This window comes from Drosophila nasuta, chromosome 2R (assembly GCF_023558535.2).
Source record: "Drosophila nasuta strain 15112-1781.00 chromosome 2R, ASM2355853v1, whole genome shotgun sequence".
In the NCBI taxonomy this organism is placed as follows: Eukaryota; Metazoa; Arthropoda; class Insecta; order Diptera; family Drosophilidae; genus Drosophila; species Drosophila nasuta.
In genome coordinates this window covers 16,978,958-16,999,593 of record NC_083456.1, presented here as the reverse complement: position 1 = coordinate 16,999,593, position 20,636 = coordinate 16,978,958, and the positions used below count along the sequence as shown (strand labels likewise).

Genomic DNA, 20,636 nt, shown 5'->3' with positions numbered 1-20,636 from the left:
CATTTGCGGCGAGCAATCTTTTTGCTCGACTCGTTCTACAAATTTGCCGGAAATGAAATTCATTTGTTTTCCTTGCCAAGATTGTTAAAGCCATTGCGGTTGCGTGGCCTAGCGTGGGCGTGGACGTTCTCCTAATGTTAGTCGTTGCCATTACGTCCACTCTGTGTTACATTTGTGTGTGCATGTGCCGACAACATAGAGGCATGCATTCATTTGGATAAGGCTAGTGCCGCTTTTTGCCACATATTTCATACCTTGGCCAAAGCAGCTCGCTTTTAATTATTTTAAATTGCATGCAGCTGCTCCTGACGTGCCCCCAAAGCATTTTTGCCAATCCTTTCCGTTTCTGGCCAAGCTAATGTGCAGCAACAGCTAGCCCCAAGCCCAGAAGGCAGACCTGCTGCTGACACCAAGCCAAAAATACAACAAGAAAAAAGTGCAATTCATAAATTCTGTTTAATTACAAAAGGTTCTCCGACAAACAAGGTAAAGCTGGATAATTTTGTAAACTGCTGTCACCACACACATGACGAAGGTTATGAATATGAGAATGTTGCTTGTATTTGTACTATTGCCCCAGGATCTGAATAGCACTTAACTCAAGCCTTGTAGTTTAGTGCAACTTTCCACTTGTGCTTGCGTATCATGTTAACTACATGTTTAAAGGGCAACAAAAACAGATCATAGTTCAATCGATTATTACGACGAGTCGAAAACGCACAATTCATGGCAGTTACATTTAACCGTTGAAATTACTTGTTTCTCTGTTTAACGCATAACACAACTGCGGGGAAAAAAACAACAGTTTCGGAAATGTTAATGAAAATTTGCATACGACCACGAATGGATGGAATGGAGTACGACGATGGAATGGGTGAAGTAAACAGCGAAGCGTACTGTATGGACTGGACGCGCATTGCGTGCACACATTTGCATATCATAAAAATTCATTTTGTAGACATTTTTAGTGTACTTTTTAAATTGAGCAACCGCAAAAGTTTTGCATTGCATTATAAACAGGCCAGCTGCTGTCCCCATTTGCTACTTCAATGTTGTAGAATTTTTGCGAAATTCTATGTTGTGCTGTGGCTGCTTCGTTCGATTCAGTGCCCAGTTTGTCTCTCAATGTGCTGTCCATGTCTGCATATAAATTACGCCCACTTGTAGTTGTAATTTCACTGCACGTCCCAGTTTGTCATGTCCCGCCTCAGTTCGACTAAGCTCATGCCAACCCGACTTGTTCCGACTCGTCCCGGCACACACATAAAATACGTCAATGTGGCTACGCTTGCTAGAGAGTCCAGACAAGTGGAGTTCGTGGCAAGTCGAGACGCAAAACAAGCCCCTACAGTGGCCAGCTTTGCAGTTCAGATTTAGAGCCACTTATGACAACTACCGTTAGGGTTGTTGCTTCTAGAGTTTCTCTCGAGTTATCTCTTGGATGCTACAAACTTTAAGTCAGAAATTTAAAGATAATTGATACAGTTGGCAGACTTAATGTTGTTTTCCCCAGTGGTTTCGCTTCGATGGGGATAAAGAGACTGATACAGACGCGAGACAATTTGGGGCCATTGTTCGGCCATTAGCTTTATTTTTATGTGGCCGAACGCATGTTGAGTTATTGTTTATTTACTCAATTAGCGCTAATTGCTTGGATCAATAAATTTTTATTTACCTTGTGCTTAAAGGCGACGACCATAAGTGGCCAAGTCTAACAGGTTGCCCCGCCAAAATGAATTCGCAACAGAGAAGAAAAGTGCTTTGGCGACATTCCAGAGCGCGGGTAAGTAAGTCGCAATAAGTCTCAGATGGCATTAATAAAGTCATTACCGTCTGTCAATCTACCGGTTTCACTTATCAAATGCTTGAAGCTACATCAAATTTAAATGACAGAAATACCAGCACAATCGCTGCTCCAATTTTCGACGCGAGGCAATAAATTTGGCTGCTTTATCTGCAATGTGACAAGCGGATATTTCATTACCAGTCGCTCGTTCAAGCGCCTATAAGCAGGCAACACGTTTTTTAACTGCTTATTAAACTCGAGTGTGTCACGTAGCCGCAGAGCAGTAGAGCATCAGAGTTTTCGAATGGATGGCTGAAGCAAATGAAAAAGCAAATAAGAGAATGAGATGGAGATTAAGGGCTGAGCTTTAAGTTTAAGTGGCTACTTTACAAAATAGCGCGGCATAAAATAAATTTCTTTTATGTACTCGCAAATTGCCAGCCAAAGTTTTCATATAAATAAATAGAAAAGCGCTTCAACGACCAGAGAAAAGCAGAGAAACACACAAAAAGAAAAACAAAACTGAGTTGAGCTGAACAGAACAGAACAGAAAATACAAAACACCAAATACAAAATGCCATTGCGGCTACTTGTAACAAGTGTCAATGCGGCGAGGGGGGCGTGTGGCGTGTGGCGGCTACTATAAACATAAAAATGTCTTGCCTCAAAAAACAAAATTTCTTTAAAAAACTTTGCAAGGCGTTGCGAACGCGTTAGGCGTGCTTATTGTTGCCTCTTCTGGATGCCCCTCGTTATTTTGTTGCTGTTGCTGCTGCTCTTGTCCCTCGATGTTGTTGTTATTGTTGTTGTTGTGTTCGGGGAAGCTTAACGGCAATTGAATGCCAAGTTAAGTGGCAATGTGTGCGAAGGCGTTTTGCTTTTGCAATTTGCAATAACCAAAGCAAGCCCATAAAAATATAGTTGCCTTCGCCTGTCAGCTAGAGAGAGAAAACCCATGTGCCGCACGATTGGCAGAAAGAGAAAGCGTGACAATGAGTTTTTGATTACTTTGGAATTTCTTATTTGCCTTTCACACTTACACACACACACACAGATGCAGAATCCGCTAAATTCGCGTCCTGAAACTGTGCAAATATTGATAAGCGTCCTATTCATACAGCAAAACACTCTCGCTCTCGAAGTACATGTAAATGCATACCCTGTAATGGGCTTCGCTTTTATCGGTTATACAATCGGGTGATGGGCAATTGCCTAGTCCTAATAGGGGTTTCGTTATTTTTTTTGTGTCAAGTCAAGTACAATTCAAGGATTTGCACACTTTACTCAAATTGAGGGAAACATTTTGAGAAGTACACATTAGTTATACCCTATAATAGGCAGGCAAATAAGGTGATTGAATAATAAAATATAAGACAAAGATATAACGAAATTTATGATATTTTTTAATGGAATAAAGTTGAATATTCAAATGCGTAGAATTAAATGTATAGACTCATTCAAATGTTAAGTTGTTGTCTCAATTAAAGAGGCACTTTCAAGTTTGTTTTTTTCCTGATTCTCTGCAAATTTGGCCTCCACTCAAAATGAAACACACAAAATGTGCTGTCAGCATGTGGCACTTCTCTAATGTCGCGGGGTGTCGCGAGGTGAGGTGTTTACGACTATAGACAAGGAAGGCCCGCTAAATTGAAGAATATTTTGCGTAATAAATTTGAAACGTGACGCACGCTAAAATACGTTGAAACCAACTGTGACCCTGGATGAAGCTTATTGATAGAGCAAAAAGTATCCACACACCACCAGCACACCATGCCACGCACTCAACACCTGGTCTGACAGTATGCATATCCATATACTATACATAGATACATGGGATGCATAGATAACTGTCGTCGCGGTGAGGCAGGCGTGAATGTATGTAGGTGGATGGCAGCTACTCCTTGACTGACAGCTCTGTCACCTGCTCACGTACGCACGACGCTGGGCACCCACAAAAGTGGAATGACAAGAGAAAAAAATGTCTAAAAGACCTCAACTGAAATAGGGGAAAGATGGATATTACGGAGATGATAAAGGAGAATATCGAAAAAGTATTTGCCATTTGCTACTTACACGGCTTGGGTCATCAAAATGTGATAGGTATTTTTTTGTGTGGGTTCAACAATTTATGAATTTTCGAATGGAAGCTAAGCTAGGCTAATCGTTTAAGCCACGATTTCCATTTATTTGCCTTTGACCAAGTTCATAAATTATCGAAGCTTAGTGCTGCATGCGGTCTGAAATGTAGAAAAAGAGATAAATGGAGAGAAAGAGAATGAGAAGCACGTGCAACTTTCGCTGATTGATTAAACCGCACAAAGATCAACATCGCAGCATTAACGAAGCAAAATAATAGGCAGGGGGGACAAGCGCTGAGAACGTTTCAGGAATTGTTATTACAACGTTTGCTAGTTTTTCTTTCCATTTTTCGCACACCTCGAAGCGGCGGCCTAACAAACTACACGAAGGAAGTGGAAGTGGAAGTGGAAGAGGATGGTTCGTTTGATGCCAAGTGGACGGCACACGTGCCAAAGTCACTTTTGATATAACTACAATACATGACAGCACTTAATATGGCTCTCAGTTTAGCTTCGGTTTTGGGTCTCTGTTGCTGGTTCTGGTGTTCGGCCGAAAGTTTCTAGACGTGACGAGTGCGGGTAATGCGCGTTATGTCCTGGCTGAGAATAGAGACTGAACTCATTGTCATGTACGGCGCATAAAGAGTACGGGAATGGGGGATGAGGCACGAAGAAGTCAGAATACCCAATACGACTATTTGACTGACATATCAAGCATACGCACTGTCTGCGTTCGCTTGGGCCATGAGGTAGAAACACAGCTGCAAAGCTGTCTGTCTGGTGCAAGCATTAAACAAAGCACTTGCCGAGCCACTGTCAGGACACTTTAAATTCACATTATTGTCAACAGGCAAAGAATGCCAACTCACAGAGGGTGCCGCTCGGCAAATGAGCTGACACAGCGTGAATTCGTTAAGTTTGCTGGCATTATTCTAGCAATAATTTTGTCCACAACCAAACAAAATGCAACAAAAATAAGCCAAACTCAAACAAAGCAGAGCTGACAATTAATTTTGTTTTCGAAATTTATGAAAATTATTATTCCATTTAAAAAGTTTTTATTTAACTGTTTCTGACATTGAAAATCATATTTGGCTGGAACTAATTTGAATATTAAAACTATAGAATTGAACAATGGAATATAATTCTATTAATATGCTATATTCTTGATCAACTCGAATAGATAACTTTCTATGCGGCATTTCAACCAGTTCTTTCAAAACTCTTCACTTTCAAAGTCGCGTCTTTTACATAAGCGTAAAAAAATATTAAACATTGGTCTGCAGTTTAGTTCTCGCATTGAATTCATTAGAAATGCAAATCAATGTGGCGACATCTTCAAGTTCAATTCGACCATAAAATTCATAGCGGGTGTGCGAGCGACGGAAAGGCCAACAAACCAGGTGACAGTCAAGCTAAAAGTTGTCTAGTTTCCTAACCCGTTTTAAGCCTGAGGCCAACGGCCAACAGCAAACAGCTAAAAATGCAGCGCAACTGCCTCTTTAGTTATGTCATCTTGTTTTATTTTTATTGCTAGTGCTCTGCGCTCATAAGTATACGAGTAGGTAAACGTATTCCATGACGTATACGCACCGTGCGCCAAATTTATGACATTCTGTGATGCTGCAAAGCGTTTGTGTGCGTGAGTGGGTGCTTTATTTTCTAATTACAGTGTATCCATATCTTTCTGTGTGTGAGTGTGTGTGTGTGTGTGTTTGTGTAATTAGTGTTTTGTATGTTTATATTAAAAGCTTTCGCGTTTGCTGCTTAATAAATTAAACGACAATTTGCACATGCAAAAGTCGTTCGCTGGCTGTCAATGTTGTTGTTGTCATTAGAGATACAGTTTGTTGTTGTTGCTGCTGCTGCTGTTGTTGTTGGTAATTCTACTGACAGTGCTCGTAAAGTGCTGTTTAGCTACTGTCCTTATTCGCCAACGAGTTTGAAAAACAGACGCTTCGCTTCAGCTCGGCATGGGAATGTGGGGCGGGAGACAAGGACGAGGACATTATGTGGGCATTATGTGTAGGCATGCTTGCAATTAAAATAAAAAGCAGGGCACAAGTGTCAGCTGTGGCTGTACCACACTGAATATGTGGGCTGCCTTGCTCTTAGAAACATAGGCACAGCACATACACGATCTTACGACACTCATCCTCATCCTGGGAACACAAATAAGTTATTGCCTACTTGTGGGCGCCAAGACGTTCACAATAAGCTGCGAATTTATGTGCACACTTTTTGTGTTTTATGCGACAATTGCTTAACTTAACGTAGGGCATATTCGTACTTAAGTTATGTGTACTTGCTTTTGTATATATACAAATGGTTCACAAGGTATGCGTTAGTTGGGCAATGTTGTCTGTAGGTTGTACATTTTATTCTGTGTAAGCTGCAAGTGTTTTTGGCGCTGTCATCAATTTGCTGCGGTAATCTTGGCGCTTGATTTGCTGGCGTTAAGAGTTTCTAGGAACATGACCAAATCTCGTCTTTATGCTCATCTACAAAATAAATAATTTTTACGTCTGTTTGCCAAAAAATCATCAGCAGCTGCCGACTGCTGTTCATCGGATCGCCCTGCCGACGAATCGTGGCGTGGCGTCGATATTTGATTGTTTACACAAAACGCTTTGACCGTTTTGGCAAATTGATAAATAAATTGGCCATAGTGGCAATAATTTGATTTATTTATTTCTATGGGTATTGTTGTTGTTGGTTTTTTCTCTTCTTTTGGCTTTGTCGCAGGTGACGAGTTATTAAAATTTTATATTTTACGAGCTTAACTTTGCATTTGAGTGTGAGTTTGTTTATACGTTTTTCTTTTGGAGTTTGCAATAATTGCCATAATTTATTTGCATGGCAAATTCAAGAAATTTGCATGTTGTTTAAGCCAGAGCTTATATTGTTAACATAAATGTTTGTCTCTCTGGTATGCGGAAAGATATGCACAAAAAGTCAGATCATAAAAAAGTCCTTAACAAGTGCCAGCTGTTTTGGCAGCATTCTCGCGTCGCGTCGGCAGCACAAACATTTATGCAAAATGAAAGAAAGAACTAAACAAACTTGTTTAACTGGCACTGACGACAGTAGATTGCAAATTTGCAAATTTTTGTGATAAACTTGATGATTTAGAGATTTAACTAATGCTCCAATTTATGGCAAGGCGACAGATTGAATCTGCCACTTGAAAGGCTCCGCCCAAAACTAAAAGCCACGCTTCCAAGTGACTGCATAAATTAAAAGGACAAAAGTAATTTTTATTTTTCGAAATAATATTCCGCTGATATCTGGCCGGCTGGCTGGCTGACTGTTTTTGTAGTAAACAGATCGATCTATTAACCCGTCCAGCCAACAGCCGAGTTGCTCACTGGCTGGCTGGTGACCCCCGTCTGACCCGACCTGCTTGGGGCATTTACATAAAATGCTGCTCTCAGCTCGATCCCGGGGTCTGGTCGAATTTTATTTATTTATTGATGCGCCAACGCTGTCCAACCGCTTTTATCAATTGTGGTTGTTTGATTGCTATTGTTGTTGTGCGTGCGGCACCCTCCGCTATTTTGTGACTCTGTTTTTTTGTATTTTGGTTTTTATGTTGCTGCTGCGTGCATCTTTTATGAGCGTGTGGTGTCCGAGACCTTGAAATTGTAGCTGGTTTATTTTAATATGTTTACATTTGTTTAGTTTGCATATGACATTGCCACCAGCGATAGGCGGTGCCAACGACAGAAAAAAACAACGACAACGACAATAGAACTGTTTGCTGGGTTAGTGGACTGACGAATCCACAACAAGAACAACAAAATGAACAGCATTTTGTATTCTATGAAGCTTGATTGACAGCTTCTATAGATTAACTGCTTTAAGCGTAATTTGATTGAAAAAGCCTCGAAGAAATCATGAATTGAATATAGGCTCATCAAAGAATTTCAAGAATGAATTGAAATCCATCAAAATTTTGCGCGATTCTCGCATCGCATCGCATAAATTCGTAGAGCGAGCCAAGGGGGCCAATCTGTTACCATTAGTCATAGCTAAACTTATCCATATGATATGCATCAATATGGCGCCAGCCATTTGCCATTTGCAAATCAATTCAGTTATCTCAGTTATGGATCTATCGAATCTCAAAATGCTGAAATCATCTGATTATGCAAATCGATTCAACATCAAATATGTTGTTGGCATTTATTTATCTTTATCTCCATGTTTTATCTACATTTGTATCTATAGCAGGGCTCAAGACATCAAAAATCAAAAAATAGAAAAACAATAATTTTTATGATATCAATAAAGCATGATGAAAAACGTGATAATCGCTGATCAGATTAAATGGTCGCCTGGCGCCAGCTGATTACCGTCACAGCATCGCTTCAGGTGACGAACAGTAAAAACCTCAAGGTCGCAACGCTTGTTAACTTTATTGCTTCTATTTTGGCAAGCCAATAAGCCAACAAATCAACAAACAACGCATTCGTTGAGGGCTAAACGGATGCGTAGAAGTATAAAAAAAATAAAATATTTAAAAAAAAAAGAAGATACGAAAATTGATTTCTGTTTCTGGCCATTTTATAGACATTGAGGCCATTGTTTTGTTAAACACGCGCATTCCTTCGAATGTAACTTGATAAATTTCAGAGATCGAAGTCCCAAATCACCATCGAACCATCGAATAACATAACCAAACTTCGAAAACTAGACGCAATAATCGAATGGGAATTCCCAAACTAGAAATCGGCGGTCAAGCCATTCCAAGCTGACAAAAACTCAAATCCAAAATGTATAGAAAACCCGACTGGGAATTTTAGTTATCGCCTCGAACTTGTTTTGATGCGCCGCCAATATAAAATTGGTATCAACATCGGCACCTACTCAAATTATAAATTTTTAGCATACAAATATGAAGAAAATAATTTCTATCATTAAAATCTCAAAATCTGAAACATATTATCGATGGGTGTTGTTTTATTGTTTTTGGTTATTTTATAAATATATTTGTTTTTATTTTTTTTGGCAAACTTGTTTTAAATATGCGACTGAGCCTGACTGTTTGCATGCCCAGGCCTCGCCTCTTTAGTAGATGCGAGCTTTGGCAATGCGACTTGCTCTTGAGCAAGGGCTCTGCCCCATTTGCATAACGCCAGCGGCGATATTTGCCAGAATAGGCCCAAAAGAGTCACAGATGCGCTTTGTGTGTGAGATGTTGATGGCATTGTTTTTATCGCTTTGGCGTTTGGATTTCAGGGCTTAATGTCTATTCAATAGACAAAAGCAGCAAAAGAAGTTACTGCTAAATGCTTCAAGTCTCAAGAGTGACACCACCAGCACTACTTCAACAACAACACCAGCCAGCATCTTTACTATGCAGCAGAGGCAGCAGCAGCAGTCTCTGTCGCAGCAACAGCAACTATCAGCATCTTTGACAGAAGCAGCGACCATCGCGGCTCGGTCTCTGCATGAACTTGAGCGCAGTCGAGTGACACAGTTTTATGGTTTTCGTATAAATAGTGGACCTTTTGCTATCTCGGACGTCAGATACAACCGAACAGTCAAAGTTAAAGAACTTCAGTTGAATTCAAAATGCGTGCATTCATTGTAAGTACCAAGGAGCCAACAACGAGCATTTTACAGGATTACATCAACTCTTCTTCTCTCTCAATGCGTGCAGGTTATGTGCTTCGTGGCAGTCGCCTGCGCCGATAAGTTGGGCTACAACTACCAGCCAGTCAGTCACTCTGACTCTGGACTGTCCTTCAGCCCTGGCAGTGGCAGCATTGGCGGCGGCAGCATTGGTGGAGGATCGATCGGCGGTGGCAGCCTCGGAGGCCTTGGTGGTCTTGGTGGTGGCAGCATTGGAGGAGGTTCGATCGGCGGCGGCAGCCTCGGAGGCCTTAGTGGTCTTGGTGGTGGCAGCATTGGAGGAGGTTCGATCGGCGGCGGCAGCCTTGGCGGTCTTGGAGGTGGCAGCATTGGTGGTGGTAGCATCGGTGGTGGCAGCATTGGCGGCGGCAGCATCGGTGGTGGTAACCTCGGTGGTCTGTCTGGTGGTTCTCTGGAGGCTCCAGTCTCTTACAACGCCCCTGCCCCAGCTGCTGAATTGGAAAAGGAATTCTTCACCTTCACCGCCAACGAACAGGACTTCGATGAACCCCAATCTTTGGAGAAGGTGTCCAGCTCATTGAACAAGGCTCTGCGTGTTGTCTTCATCAAGGGACCCGAGAACCGTGGTTTGGAGAACGCTGCTTTGGCTCTGGCTAAGCAGGCTGCCCAGCAAGAGACCGCCATCTATGTCCTGAACAAGCAGGCTGACATTGGAGATCTGGCCAACAAGTTGAACGCCATCCGCAGCAACAGCAACAACAAGCCCGAGGTTCACTTCGTCAAGTACCGCACTCCTGAGGATGCTGCCAACGCTCAGCGTGCCATCCAAGGCCAATACGATCAATTGGGAGGTTCTTCCCAGGCCCACAACGGTGGTGTTGCCCCCGTCCTGAACTTCGCTTCCCAGGGCCCAGTCCGTCAGGCCAGCGCTAAGTCTCCCGAGAACGCTTACTTGCCCACCTCGATCTTCCGTCGTGTCTAAATTTCCAGTTACATTTAGATCATACGATTGAACAAACCAGCGATCTTTGACTGATTTTTAAGCCTAGTTATTGTTGAATAATGAGTAAATAAATTCCATTCCTACATATTAATTACAACTAGTTTGATTTGATCGGTATATTTTTTCAATAACGTATAAAAATATATAAATATCTCCTGATGTCCCAAATGCGGGGGAGAATTATCAATGCAACACATCCTAGATACCTGCCCGCAACTTATTAAATACGAGGACCCGCCTATTTGGCCAGATGCAACCAATCTCTCTTCTTACCTTACCTACTCACAATAATGCTAAACTACTAAATAAATTCCTAGACATCAACAACTTATTAAACAACATATAAATTAACTGTCGAGTCGATGGACTTAGTTTCTAGCACTCCCTTCTTTTAGTTATTATATTATTTTGTATAATAATTAACATGTAAATAAATAATTAATATAAATATATGCAAAATAATAAATAGCTTAAGAAAACAAAGGAAGCATAGTTGGATAATGATATAATGGCGTCTGGAATATTTACACATATTTATTGCGAACCGAGTTAAAAAAGAAACAGTATTAATTTTGGCAGTTTATTAGATTCAGTGTGGATAGCTGTATGTTTCTTGATAATTTCTATTCTATTAACAAGTATAAAAAACCTTCATTTTTTTAAATTTAGCTTTAGGTTCTTTCACAACCGTTTTTTGATTAAATTATCAAATATTTGTAAAGTATTTCACTGTTTTTAATGCAAAAGTGTATAATAAGATACTGCTGAGAAATATCACTTAACAATGAAATTATAAAATTATTTGCATACACAAGAACAAAAAAAAGTTCTAACATAGCAACGAAGTATGCGAAAGGCCAAGTCGAACTAGAAAGTATTAATTGTTTTGATCAAGAATTTTGTAGTAGCAATATCCAAAAGAACAGATAAAATTAAAGACTGTTTTGTTTTCGAAATATATTAACTTTTTATATTTGTGTATTGATCAACATTTTATATTTAACTAATTATTGTTCGAAGTGACTAATTACTTCTTGAGGCGCAGGCGACGCAAGATCGAGGATGGCAGGTAGTTGCTGTCTGGCTGCTGGATCTGTCCAGGGCGCACAGGAGCTGTGGAGCGGGAGGCGAAGTTCAGAGCGTTGGCAACACCACCATTGATGTTCTGGCTGGTGCCTCCAAGTGAGTCGTATTGGCTCTGGATGGCACGCTGAGCGTTCGCAGCATCCTCGGGGGTGCGATACTTGACGAAGTGTACCTCGGGTTTAGCGTTGGCATTCTGGCGCACGGCGTTGAACTTGTTGGCCAGCTCATTGAGGTCGGGTTGCCTGTGAAGAAGATAGATAGCTGTCTGCTGCTCGGCAGCCTGTTTGGCCAAAGCCAGAACGGCGTTCTCGTATCCACGGTTCTCGGGACCCTTAATGAATATGACGCGAACGTTCTTTTGCACTGAGGCGGCAATCTTGCGAGCTGCATCGGGATCCTCAAAGTCAGCCTCGTTGGCATAGAAAGAGAAGAACTCCTTGTTTACACCAGCTTGTGGGGCAGCATCGTAGCTCACTGGACCACCAAGACCAGTGGAGATAGATCCAGGTCCAATGCCACTGCTAAAGCCATCATTGCCACCTGATCCAATTTCAGATGTGCTGCCGGCTCCGTAATTGTAGCCCAAGCGTCCGGCACTAGCGGCTGCCACCAAGCACAAAACAATCAAAGCGCGCATCTTGTCGTTCTAACTAATCTAATAGAATGCTAGCAATATCTATATTAAGTTAGCTTTTATACCGCCAACGCTAGTCCAATCTATATTTAGACCCGGTTGGTCTAGTCGAATTAAGCCGTCGCGACGCTTCGCTTCGCCTTCACTTGTGCCATTTCTTGATGCCTTGATGATGATGCCCCTTCGCCGTGCGCCGTTTGCGGTTAGCGGACGGAAGACCCCGAATCCAAAGTATGATCACTGGCGATCGGTGATTGGCCAGCGGGTTTTTGGAATGCTGTTAATCTGTTAACATAATTTCGCTCTTAACACATTTAACACATTGTTTTGAACAGCTTCAATCGAGCCGCCGACGCGGTCGAGACTGTTTCCGATTGCCGATTGGCTGATCGTGATTCACCTATAATTGGCTTATAATTTATGCATAAAAGTCAGCTCAACTCACGCAACTCCAAATGACAAACTTTTTCGTTATATTTTGAATACATACAGAATCGCATATTTGTTAATGATTTCAACAAAAAAGTGATCGTCAGCTCAATAAAATTAATGATTAGATTTGTTTTTTGTCTACTTTATGGCAAATCAGGTTTTCGACAAACATAAATCTTACTACTGCTCCTATCTGTGTGTTTTATATAGTTTTTTTTTCCTACATAGCTCTCTGCATATGTGTGGGTTGCACTTGAAATTCCTTTCTAATTGTACGTGGCACACATCGAGGTGACAATGAAAATCAGGTCGACTAACGGTATCTGATTTCTCAATGACCTTCACCTGGCTCTCGGGTATAATTTATCACAGCGCCAATTAGCCGAATCGAATTAATATTGTCAGACGGCCGAATGCGTAAACTACAGAACTATGACAATTTATTCTAAGTTATTCAAATCTTAATTGATGAAAGCGAGAAGACTCTATGATTAGTTTTAATTCCTATAGATTTACTTTTACTTTCCCTCACTCAATTTATCACAGATAAAATAATTGAATAGAAAAATCCAAAGAAAATGCAACCAGCTACTGAAAATTCTACAAAATTTAAATTAAAATTGATTTGTTGATCACTTCTACCAAAATTACCATTCACAAGATTATTGTTTTCGTTATAAAAATATAGTTTCAACTTTAATTGGCAAATTAGTCATTAATCAACAATGGGTAACAATACAGATAGATATTTTCGTCCACATATACTTAAGCTATGTGAAAAGTATATCCAAGCAACATCTTACAGACGGAAACGACGGAAGACCGAAGTGGGCAGGTAGGAGTTGTCAGGAGTCTGGGCAGTAGCCTGACGAACTGGACCCTGAGAAGCGAAGTTCAATGCGGGTGCAACACCACCATCATGAGCCTGGGATGAACCTCCCAATTGATCGTATTGGCCTTGGATGGCACGTTGAGCGTTGGCAGCATCCTCAGGAGTGCGGTACTTGACGAAGTGAACCTCGGGCTTGTTGTTGCTGTTGCTGCGGATGGCGTTCAACTTGTTGGCCAGATCTCCAATGTCAGCCTGCTTGTTCAGGACATAGATGGCAGTCTCCTGCTGGGCAGCCTGCTTAGCCAGAGCCAGAGCAGCGTTCTCCAAACCACGGTTCTCGGGTCCCTTGATGAAGACAACACGCAGAGCCTTGTTCAATGAGCTGGACACCTTCTCAGCAGCCTGGGGCTCATCGAAGTCCTCCTCGTTGGCGGTGTAGGTGAAGAATTCCTTTTCCAATTCAGCAGCTGGGGCAGGGGCGTTGTAAGAGACTGGAGCCTCCAGAGAGCCACCGGATAGACCACCCAGGTTGCCGAGACCGGAAGAACCACCGAGGTTACCCAGACCGGAATCCAAACCACCGCCGATGCTGCCACCGCTGATACCACCACCCAGACCGCTAAGTCCGCTGCCGCCACTCAGACCACCAAGTCCGCTTCCGCCGCTCAGACCGCCAAGTCCGCTGCTGCCGCCCAGACCACCAAGACCGCTCAGGCCACCGATGGAGCCAGAGCTGCCACCGAGGGAACCAGAGTTGCCACCGAGGGAGCCGATTCCTGATCCACTGCCAGGAGTGAAAGACAGTCCTGAGCCGGAGTGCTGGACGGGCTGATAGTTGTAGCCAAGTTTGTCGGCGCAGGCGACTGCGACCAGGCACATAACCTATGAGGGAGATGTGAGGATTTGAATAAAGCCTTTAATTGCTCGATAGGTAGAGAACCTTCTACTTACGATAAAGGCACGCATTTTAATGTAGATATTGAGGTTTTCTTCTTGCTGCTTCTAGTTGGTTCTTCTGCTTCGAGTTACGAATTGCTTCTGTCTTCTGCTGTGAGCGATCTTTATTATTTATACAAATCCATCTTCGAGGCTGATAAAAACAAAACCGCCGCCTTGGATTCGCTTGCATAGAAATCGCTTTGATGCCACTGTGTTTTGCCGCCTACAAAGCTTTTTGGCTCTACGGTTTTATGGTCGATTTGGAATTTTTGTTGCGTTTCAATAGACAGCGGCTGCGACTGCGGATGGGCCTGATTGTTTTAGGTTATTCAAATTTTCGAGTTTTTTATTCAATAATTTTACAAGAATTAATATAAAATTATAAAATTAATATGTTGCGAGCACATTGAAATGAGTTTATATGCATATCGCTGACATAAAGATGGGTCATAATTATCTATTATATGTAATAAACATTTTTTCTTAAATTCCTCGGCAAGGCTAAGAGCTTGTTTTATGTAGGACATATGTATGCAGTTGGGTTTTATTTAATTTATTGAATACCAGTTCGAATAGTTAGCCAATCTCGTGTAGTATGTCGGCTGACAAGTGCTTATGATACTGATTTATTGGCATGACATCAACACAATAATTAGGGGTACATTTAGTGTCTTTTTTGATACGCCGCTTCTTCAGTCTATTAGCCAAAACTCTTAAACTATGAGACAATACTAATATGTATATCGCCCCAATCTGTTTGACTAGGCATACATTGTTATTTTAAAATCAAAAAGTTAATATTGTTATGTAGTTAATCTATTTTCAGGAGAGGAAGACGTCATTCCTTAAGCATATAAAAGTAAAAGTTAAAAAATCTCTTAAATGGCATTATGTTTTAGAATAAAAAAATCATTTAATTTTTGACATTTGATAAATGTGTCAGATCTTAGATCGCTCATGTTGTTTATTTGACTTCATTGATGAATATATTGCAGCATTAAACATACACCATCAATCAACTTCTTCGACTTCTAAATTTGGTGGTGATCAAGTTTGGGTTCAAATAGATTATCGTCCAAGCCACACTTTTTAGAGATTGTTAAACAAATGTCATGCCGATGTGAATGTGTTGAAGCTTATTAACAGATATTTGTTAGTCTCTTTGAGAAAAACATCTTTATTACGAGCAAGTATTTGTGTTCGTACTCCTTTATCAGAGTAATCAAAGAAGCATTCGTAAATCCAAATTTGGAAAGCACAATATTATAAAAATATTACATATTTTCCTGAAGGATTTAAAAAATAATTTTAAATTTAAACAATATGAATTGTTCATGTCATTTCAAAATTATTGCAGTTAAAATACAAAAATATTTACATTCGAAGAAATATTTTATTCAGGTTTAACCAATAACAAGTAGAATTACTCAACAAATAGGATAAGGACTAGGACTTTCAACTTCCAATTTGTACTTTAGGAACTCTTTACAGGCGACGACGGAAGACCGAAGTGGGCAGGTAGGAGTTGTCGGGAGACTGGGCAGTAGCCTGACGAACTGGACCTTGAGAAGCGAAGTTCAGGGCAGATGCAACACCACCGTCATGAGCCTGGGAGGAACCTCCCAATTGATCGTATTGGCCTTGGATGGCACGTTGAGCGTTGGCAGCATCCTCATTAGTGCGGTACTTGACGAAGTGAACCTCGGGCTTGTTGTTGTTGTTGCTGCGGATGGCGTTCAACTTGCTGGCCAGATCTCCGATGTCAGCCTGCTTGTTCAGGACATAGATGGCGGTTTCCTGCTGGGCAGCCTGCTTAGCCAGAGCCAGAGCAGCGTTCTCCAAACCACGGTTCTCGGGTCCCTTGATGAAGACAACACGCAGAGCCTTGTTCAATGAGCTGGACACCTTCTCAGCAGCCTGGGGCTCATCGAAGTCCTCCTCGTTGGCGGTGTAGGTGAAGAATTCCTTTTCCAATTCAGCAGCTGGGGCAGGGGCGTTGTAAGAGACTGGAGCCTCCAGAGAGCCACCGGATAGACCACCGAGGTTGCCGAGACCGGAAGAACCACCGAGGTTACCCAGACCGGAATCCAAGCCACCGCCAATGCTGCCACCTCCCAGACCGGAATCCAATCCGCCGAGGTTGCCACCGCCCAGACCTCCAAGTCCGCTGCCACCACCAAGACCGCCAAGTCCGCCGCTGCCGCCTAGACCGCCAAGACCGCCGCTGCCGCCTAGACCACCAAGTCCACTACCACCGCCTAGGCCGCCAAGACCGCTCAGGCCACCAATGGAGCCAGAGTTTCCACCGAGGGAGCCGATTCCTGATCCACTGCCAGGAGTGAACGACAGTCCTGAGCCGGAGTGCTGGACGGGCTGATAGTTGTAGCCAAGTTTGTCGGCGCAGGCTACTGCGACCAGGCACATAACCTTAGTTTGGTGAGGACAAGAGTTGGTAAGCATATCCTTTAGATTGGAGTTTTTAGAAACTTACGATGAAGGCACGCATCTTGAATTCTGCTGTTGAGGTTCTCTTGGTTTGACGTTTATTTGGTTTCTGTCTAACGCTGTCTCAACGGTTATTATTTATACAAATCTGTCTTCGAGGCTGTCAGCGTGGCTTCTCATTAAACACAATGCGACGACGTCGCTAAATGTTTTTTTCCGCCTACAAAACAGCAGCTTGGGTCTTTTGTATTCGTGCTCGGCCGGACAGCTCAGCTTTGCATAAATGTTATTATATGGAAAATGATAAAAATCAAAATCATGAGCATAAAAATGCAATATCTCTGCACAATGCGGCAAGAAATACGGAAAACAATACAAGATCTGTGTAATTTTCGATTTACTTCAGTTTGTCGTTTTTATTATGTGTTCAAATAATATGCAGAAAATAACAATAATCGGTCCAGCGACATTGGCCAAATCAGCATCAAACATAACAGCGTCAGGCTTCACAGTCCTCTTAACGAATGCGCAGACGACGCAGAATGTTGGCGGGCAGATAGGAATTGCTGGGAGAGCTGCCAGTGGAGCTACCGTAGTTGTTGCTACCGTAGTTGTTGCTGCCATAGTTGTTGCCACCAGTCGAGACGGGGGAGCGGGAAGCAAAGTTGATTGCTGGAGCAATGCCACCGTTGATGTTCTGGCTGGGGCCACCCAGAGAGTCGTACTGCGACTGAATGGCACGCTGAGCGTTGGCAGCATCCTCAGGAGTGCGGTACTTGACGAAATGAACCTCGGGCTTGTTGTTGTTGTTGTTGCGGATGGCGTTCAGCTTGTTGCTCAGATCACCAATATCAGCCTGCTTGTTCAGAACATAGATGGCGGTCTTCTGCTCAGCAGCTTGCTTAGCCAGAGCCAGAGCAGCGTTCTCCAAACCACGGTTCTCGGGTCCCTTGATGAAGACCACACGCAGACCCTGGCTCACGCTGTTGGCAGCCCTTTCGCTGGCAGCGGGATCGTTGAAGTCCTCCTCATCGGCCTCGAATGTGTAGAACTCCTTGTTGACTCCGGCAGATGGGGCGTATGATGAACCGACACGGCTCTCCTCGCCATCATAGCTGGATGAGCCGTAGTCTACAATTGGAGTATTGTCGCTAGAGGCGGTGTTAAATCCTTGTCCATAGTTGTATTGAGCGCATGCGGCGCCAATCAGACAGAGAGCGATAAGGAAACGCATTGTGAGCTAGAAGATGATGTGTGTACTAAACAGCAGATGGCTTAGACTGAATCCTGAGATTGTGCACCCCAGCTTTTATACACCGCCCTCGTAGTTGGGTCGGGACTTAGAACAAAAGATTTTAAGTTCTTTACGGGCACATAATTCAACTAGTCTCTTATGCAAAGTATTGCGCTTATGGAACGATTATGCAAAACTATCTAAAAAGACAGGCTCTTCAACTTTCTGTGGGAGTGCAGACAGGAATGTGTGGACCGGTTTTTGTATGAAGTTGTCCCCTCAATAACCATATAATCATAATATTAAAAGCTCTCCAGTGAAATTGTTGTGAAACTATCGAACTTGTTCTCCAAACAAATATCACCGTGTCCAATTAGCACATACTAATCATAAATGCCATCCATATTCTAAGCAGCGAATACTGGTATCCGTATTCAACTAACACCAGAACAAAATACAAATTCTAATTCTAATAAAAACACAAATTAAAATAAAAATTAAGAAAGGCAGAATGCCGAATAAGTCGTTTGAATTAACCGCTAAGAATAAAATATGCATGACGAAACAGCACTTTATTCCGAAATTCACAGTTGCCGGAAGAAATGTTTCAGCTGTGAATGAAGCAAATCTATTTCTGATAACTCGGTTATTGCCCTGGGCCTAAAACAAGTTCCTTCTAGAGATGTGGCAATGTCGTGATAAATTTTCCTATCACGACTTGCTTTGTCTAAAATCTTCTTAGGCAACCTTGTTATCTGTCTATTATTAAGTCCACAATGCACACTTTGTAAATTTGAGAAGATAATATCTTGAGTGTAGAGTATCTAACTAGGCATAAAAAGCCAATGATTTAAGAAATGTTTTGATATTCACTCATTAACCAAATACAATTAAATTCGGTTGCCACAAGCAATGCTAATTTGTAAAGTCGGTTGATGTATGTATTTAATGTAAAATAAGAACTGTCTGCATTAATAAAACTGCTATAGATGTAAATTGTAGTTAATGATAACATATTTCCTATAAGCTTAAAGAAGTAAATGTTCTTACATCTTCCAAACTTATAAACAGTTTACAATTACAAATTAGCAGAGCTTGTGGGAACCGAATTTGATTGTATTTTATTAATTAACTTATAAACAGTTTGGAAGATGAAAGAGCTTTTGATTTTATTAAGCTTATAGAAAATACATATATAGTCATTATCAACACAGAAAGCTTAAATTATCAATAGCGTTGTATATTATACTCATATCAATAACTTTGCGGCTTTCTAATTCTTTCTAAACAACACATTTAACTTATTTTTAACAATTTTTATTTATTTATTTATTTAAAAAAACGAACAAGTTATGAACATCTAAACAAAATTTAGAATCGAAGACGACGCAGGATATTGGCTGGCAAGTAGCTTGGTCCAGGAGCGGAGGCTTCAGGGACATTTTCACGAGCGGGAACGGGTTGAGAGGCAAAGTTAAGCGAGCTGGCAACACCGCCATCCTGGTTGGTTGAAGAACCGCCCAATTGGTCGTATTGGCCTTGGATCGCACGTTGAGCGTTGGCAGCATCCTCAGGAGTGCGGTACTTGACGAAGTGAACCTCGGGCTTGTTGTTGCTGTTGCTGCGGATGGCGTTCAACTTGTTGGCCAGATCTCCAATGTCGGCCTGCTTGTTCAGGACATAGATGGCAGTCTCCTGCTGGGCAGCCTGCTTAGCCAGAGCCAGAGCAGCGTTCTCCAAACCACGGTTCTCGGGTCCCTTGATGAAGACAACACGCAGAGCCTTGTTCAATGCGCTGGACACCTGTTCAGAGGCCTGGGGCTCATCGAAGTCCTGTTCGTCAGCAGTGTAGGTGAAGAATTCTTTTTCCAATTCTGGAGCTGGGGCAGGAGCGTTGTAGGCGACTGGAGCCTCACGAGATTCGCTGGTCAGGCCACCGGGGAAACCACCGGTAATTCCACTTGGTTGAGCACGCTGATTAGCTCCATTGAAGCTAGGGTTGAAGCCACCTGGGGCAGCAAAGTTGTCGATGGAGTCGCTACCCTGTCCCACAAGGGAGCCATCGCCGAGTCCAAGTCCACGCAATTGACCACTGCCGGGAGTGAAAGACAATCCTGAGTTTGAGTGTTGAACAGGTTGATAGTTATAGCCCAGTTTATCGGCACAAGTAAAAGCCACAAGGCAAAGGACAATGAAGGCACGCATTTTGGATAAGATTGCTTAAGATAATGTTGAATTGAACGATGTGGTGTTTCTGATTTGATGAATCGCAGGCTTCACTTTTATAAAGACCAAATGCAGGTGGCAGACAAAAGAGTTGGTAAAATATTGCAAATTCCAAAAAAGGTGCAAAAAAGACGTGCTAAGCACTGCAGTTTTGGTGTTGCCATGATGCGAATATGTTATCATAACGATCGCAGATTATGGTTTTTTGTATATTAAATTAGTAATAAATAATATAATAAAATGAACGGTGTCATCTTTATGATTGGCGCATTGTGAATGCAGGTTTTTTTTATTATTATTATTTTTCTGAATTGGATTTTGAGTCATATGAACTCGAACCATG

General features: G+C 42.1%; 6 protein-coding genes across 6 annotated transcripts; 1 reads left to right on the top strand and 5 right to left on the bottom strand.

Moving 5' to 3' along the window:
• Positions 1 to 9,399: 9,399 nt before the first annotated feature.
• LOC132786190 (keratin, type II cytoskeletal 1-like) lies at positions 9,400 to 10,480 on the top strand. Its single transcript, XM_060792648.1, has 2 exons — positions 9,400 to 9,456; positions 9,530 to 10,480. The coding sequence occupies exons 1-2, from the start codon at positions 9,442 to 9,444 to the stop codon at positions 10,442 to 10,444; spliced, it is 930 nt and encodes a 309-aa protein (XP_060648631.1). The 5' UTR covers positions 9,400 to 9,441; the 3' UTR covers positions 10,445 to 10,480.
• A 952-nt stretch (positions 10,481 to 11,432) lies between these two features.
• Positions 11,433 to 12,196, bottom strand: LOC132786074 (uncharacterized). Its single transcript, XM_060792460.1, has one exon. It carries the CDS (start codon positions 12,186 to 12,188, stop codon positions 11,493 to 11,495), a length of 696 nt encoding a protein of 231 aa, XP_060648443.1. The 5' UTR covers positions 12,189 to 12,196; the 3' UTR covers positions 11,433 to 11,492.
• Positions 12,197 to 13,416: 1,220 nt separating this feature from the next.
• On the bottom strand, positions 13,417 to 14,415 carry LOC132786120 (glycine, alanine and asparagine-rich protein-like). The gene is made up of 2 exons (XM_060792544.1): positions 14,401 to 14,415; positions 13,417 to 14,331 (listed from the first exon to the last, which is right to left on the bottom strand). The coding sequence occupies exons 1-2, from the start codon at positions 14,413 to 14,415 to the stop codon at positions 13,417 to 13,419; spliced, it is 930 nt and encodes a 309-aa protein (XP_060648527.1).
• Positions 14,416 to 15,771: 1,356 nt separating this feature from the next.
• Positions 15,772 to 16,812, bottom strand: LOC132786189 (keratin, type I cytoskeletal 10-like). Its single transcript, XM_060792647.1, has one exon. It carries the CDS (start codon positions 16,810 to 16,812, stop codon positions 15,874 to 15,876), a length of 939 nt encoding a protein of 312 aa, XP_060648630.1. The 3' UTR covers positions 15,772 to 15,873.
• A 416-nt stretch (positions 16,813 to 17,228) lies between these two features.
• On the bottom strand, positions 17,229 to 18,095 carry LOC132786192 (uncharacterized). The gene has a single exon (XM_060792651.1). It carries the CDS (start codon positions 18,065 to 18,067, stop codon positions 17,351 to 17,353), a length of 717 nt encoding a protein of 238 aa, XP_060648634.1. The 5' UTR covers positions 18,068 to 18,095; the 3' UTR covers positions 17,229 to 17,350.
• A 1,321-nt stretch (positions 18,096 to 19,416) lies between these two features.
• LOC132786191 (uncharacterized) lies at positions 19,417 to 20,272 on the bottom strand. The gene has a single exon (XM_060792650.1). It carries the CDS (start codon positions 20,270 to 20,272, stop codon positions 19,439 to 19,441), a length of 834 nt encoding a protein of 277 aa, XP_060648633.1. The 3' UTR covers positions 19,417 to 19,438.
• Between the last annotated feature and the right edge of the window lie 364 nt (positions 20,273 to 20,636).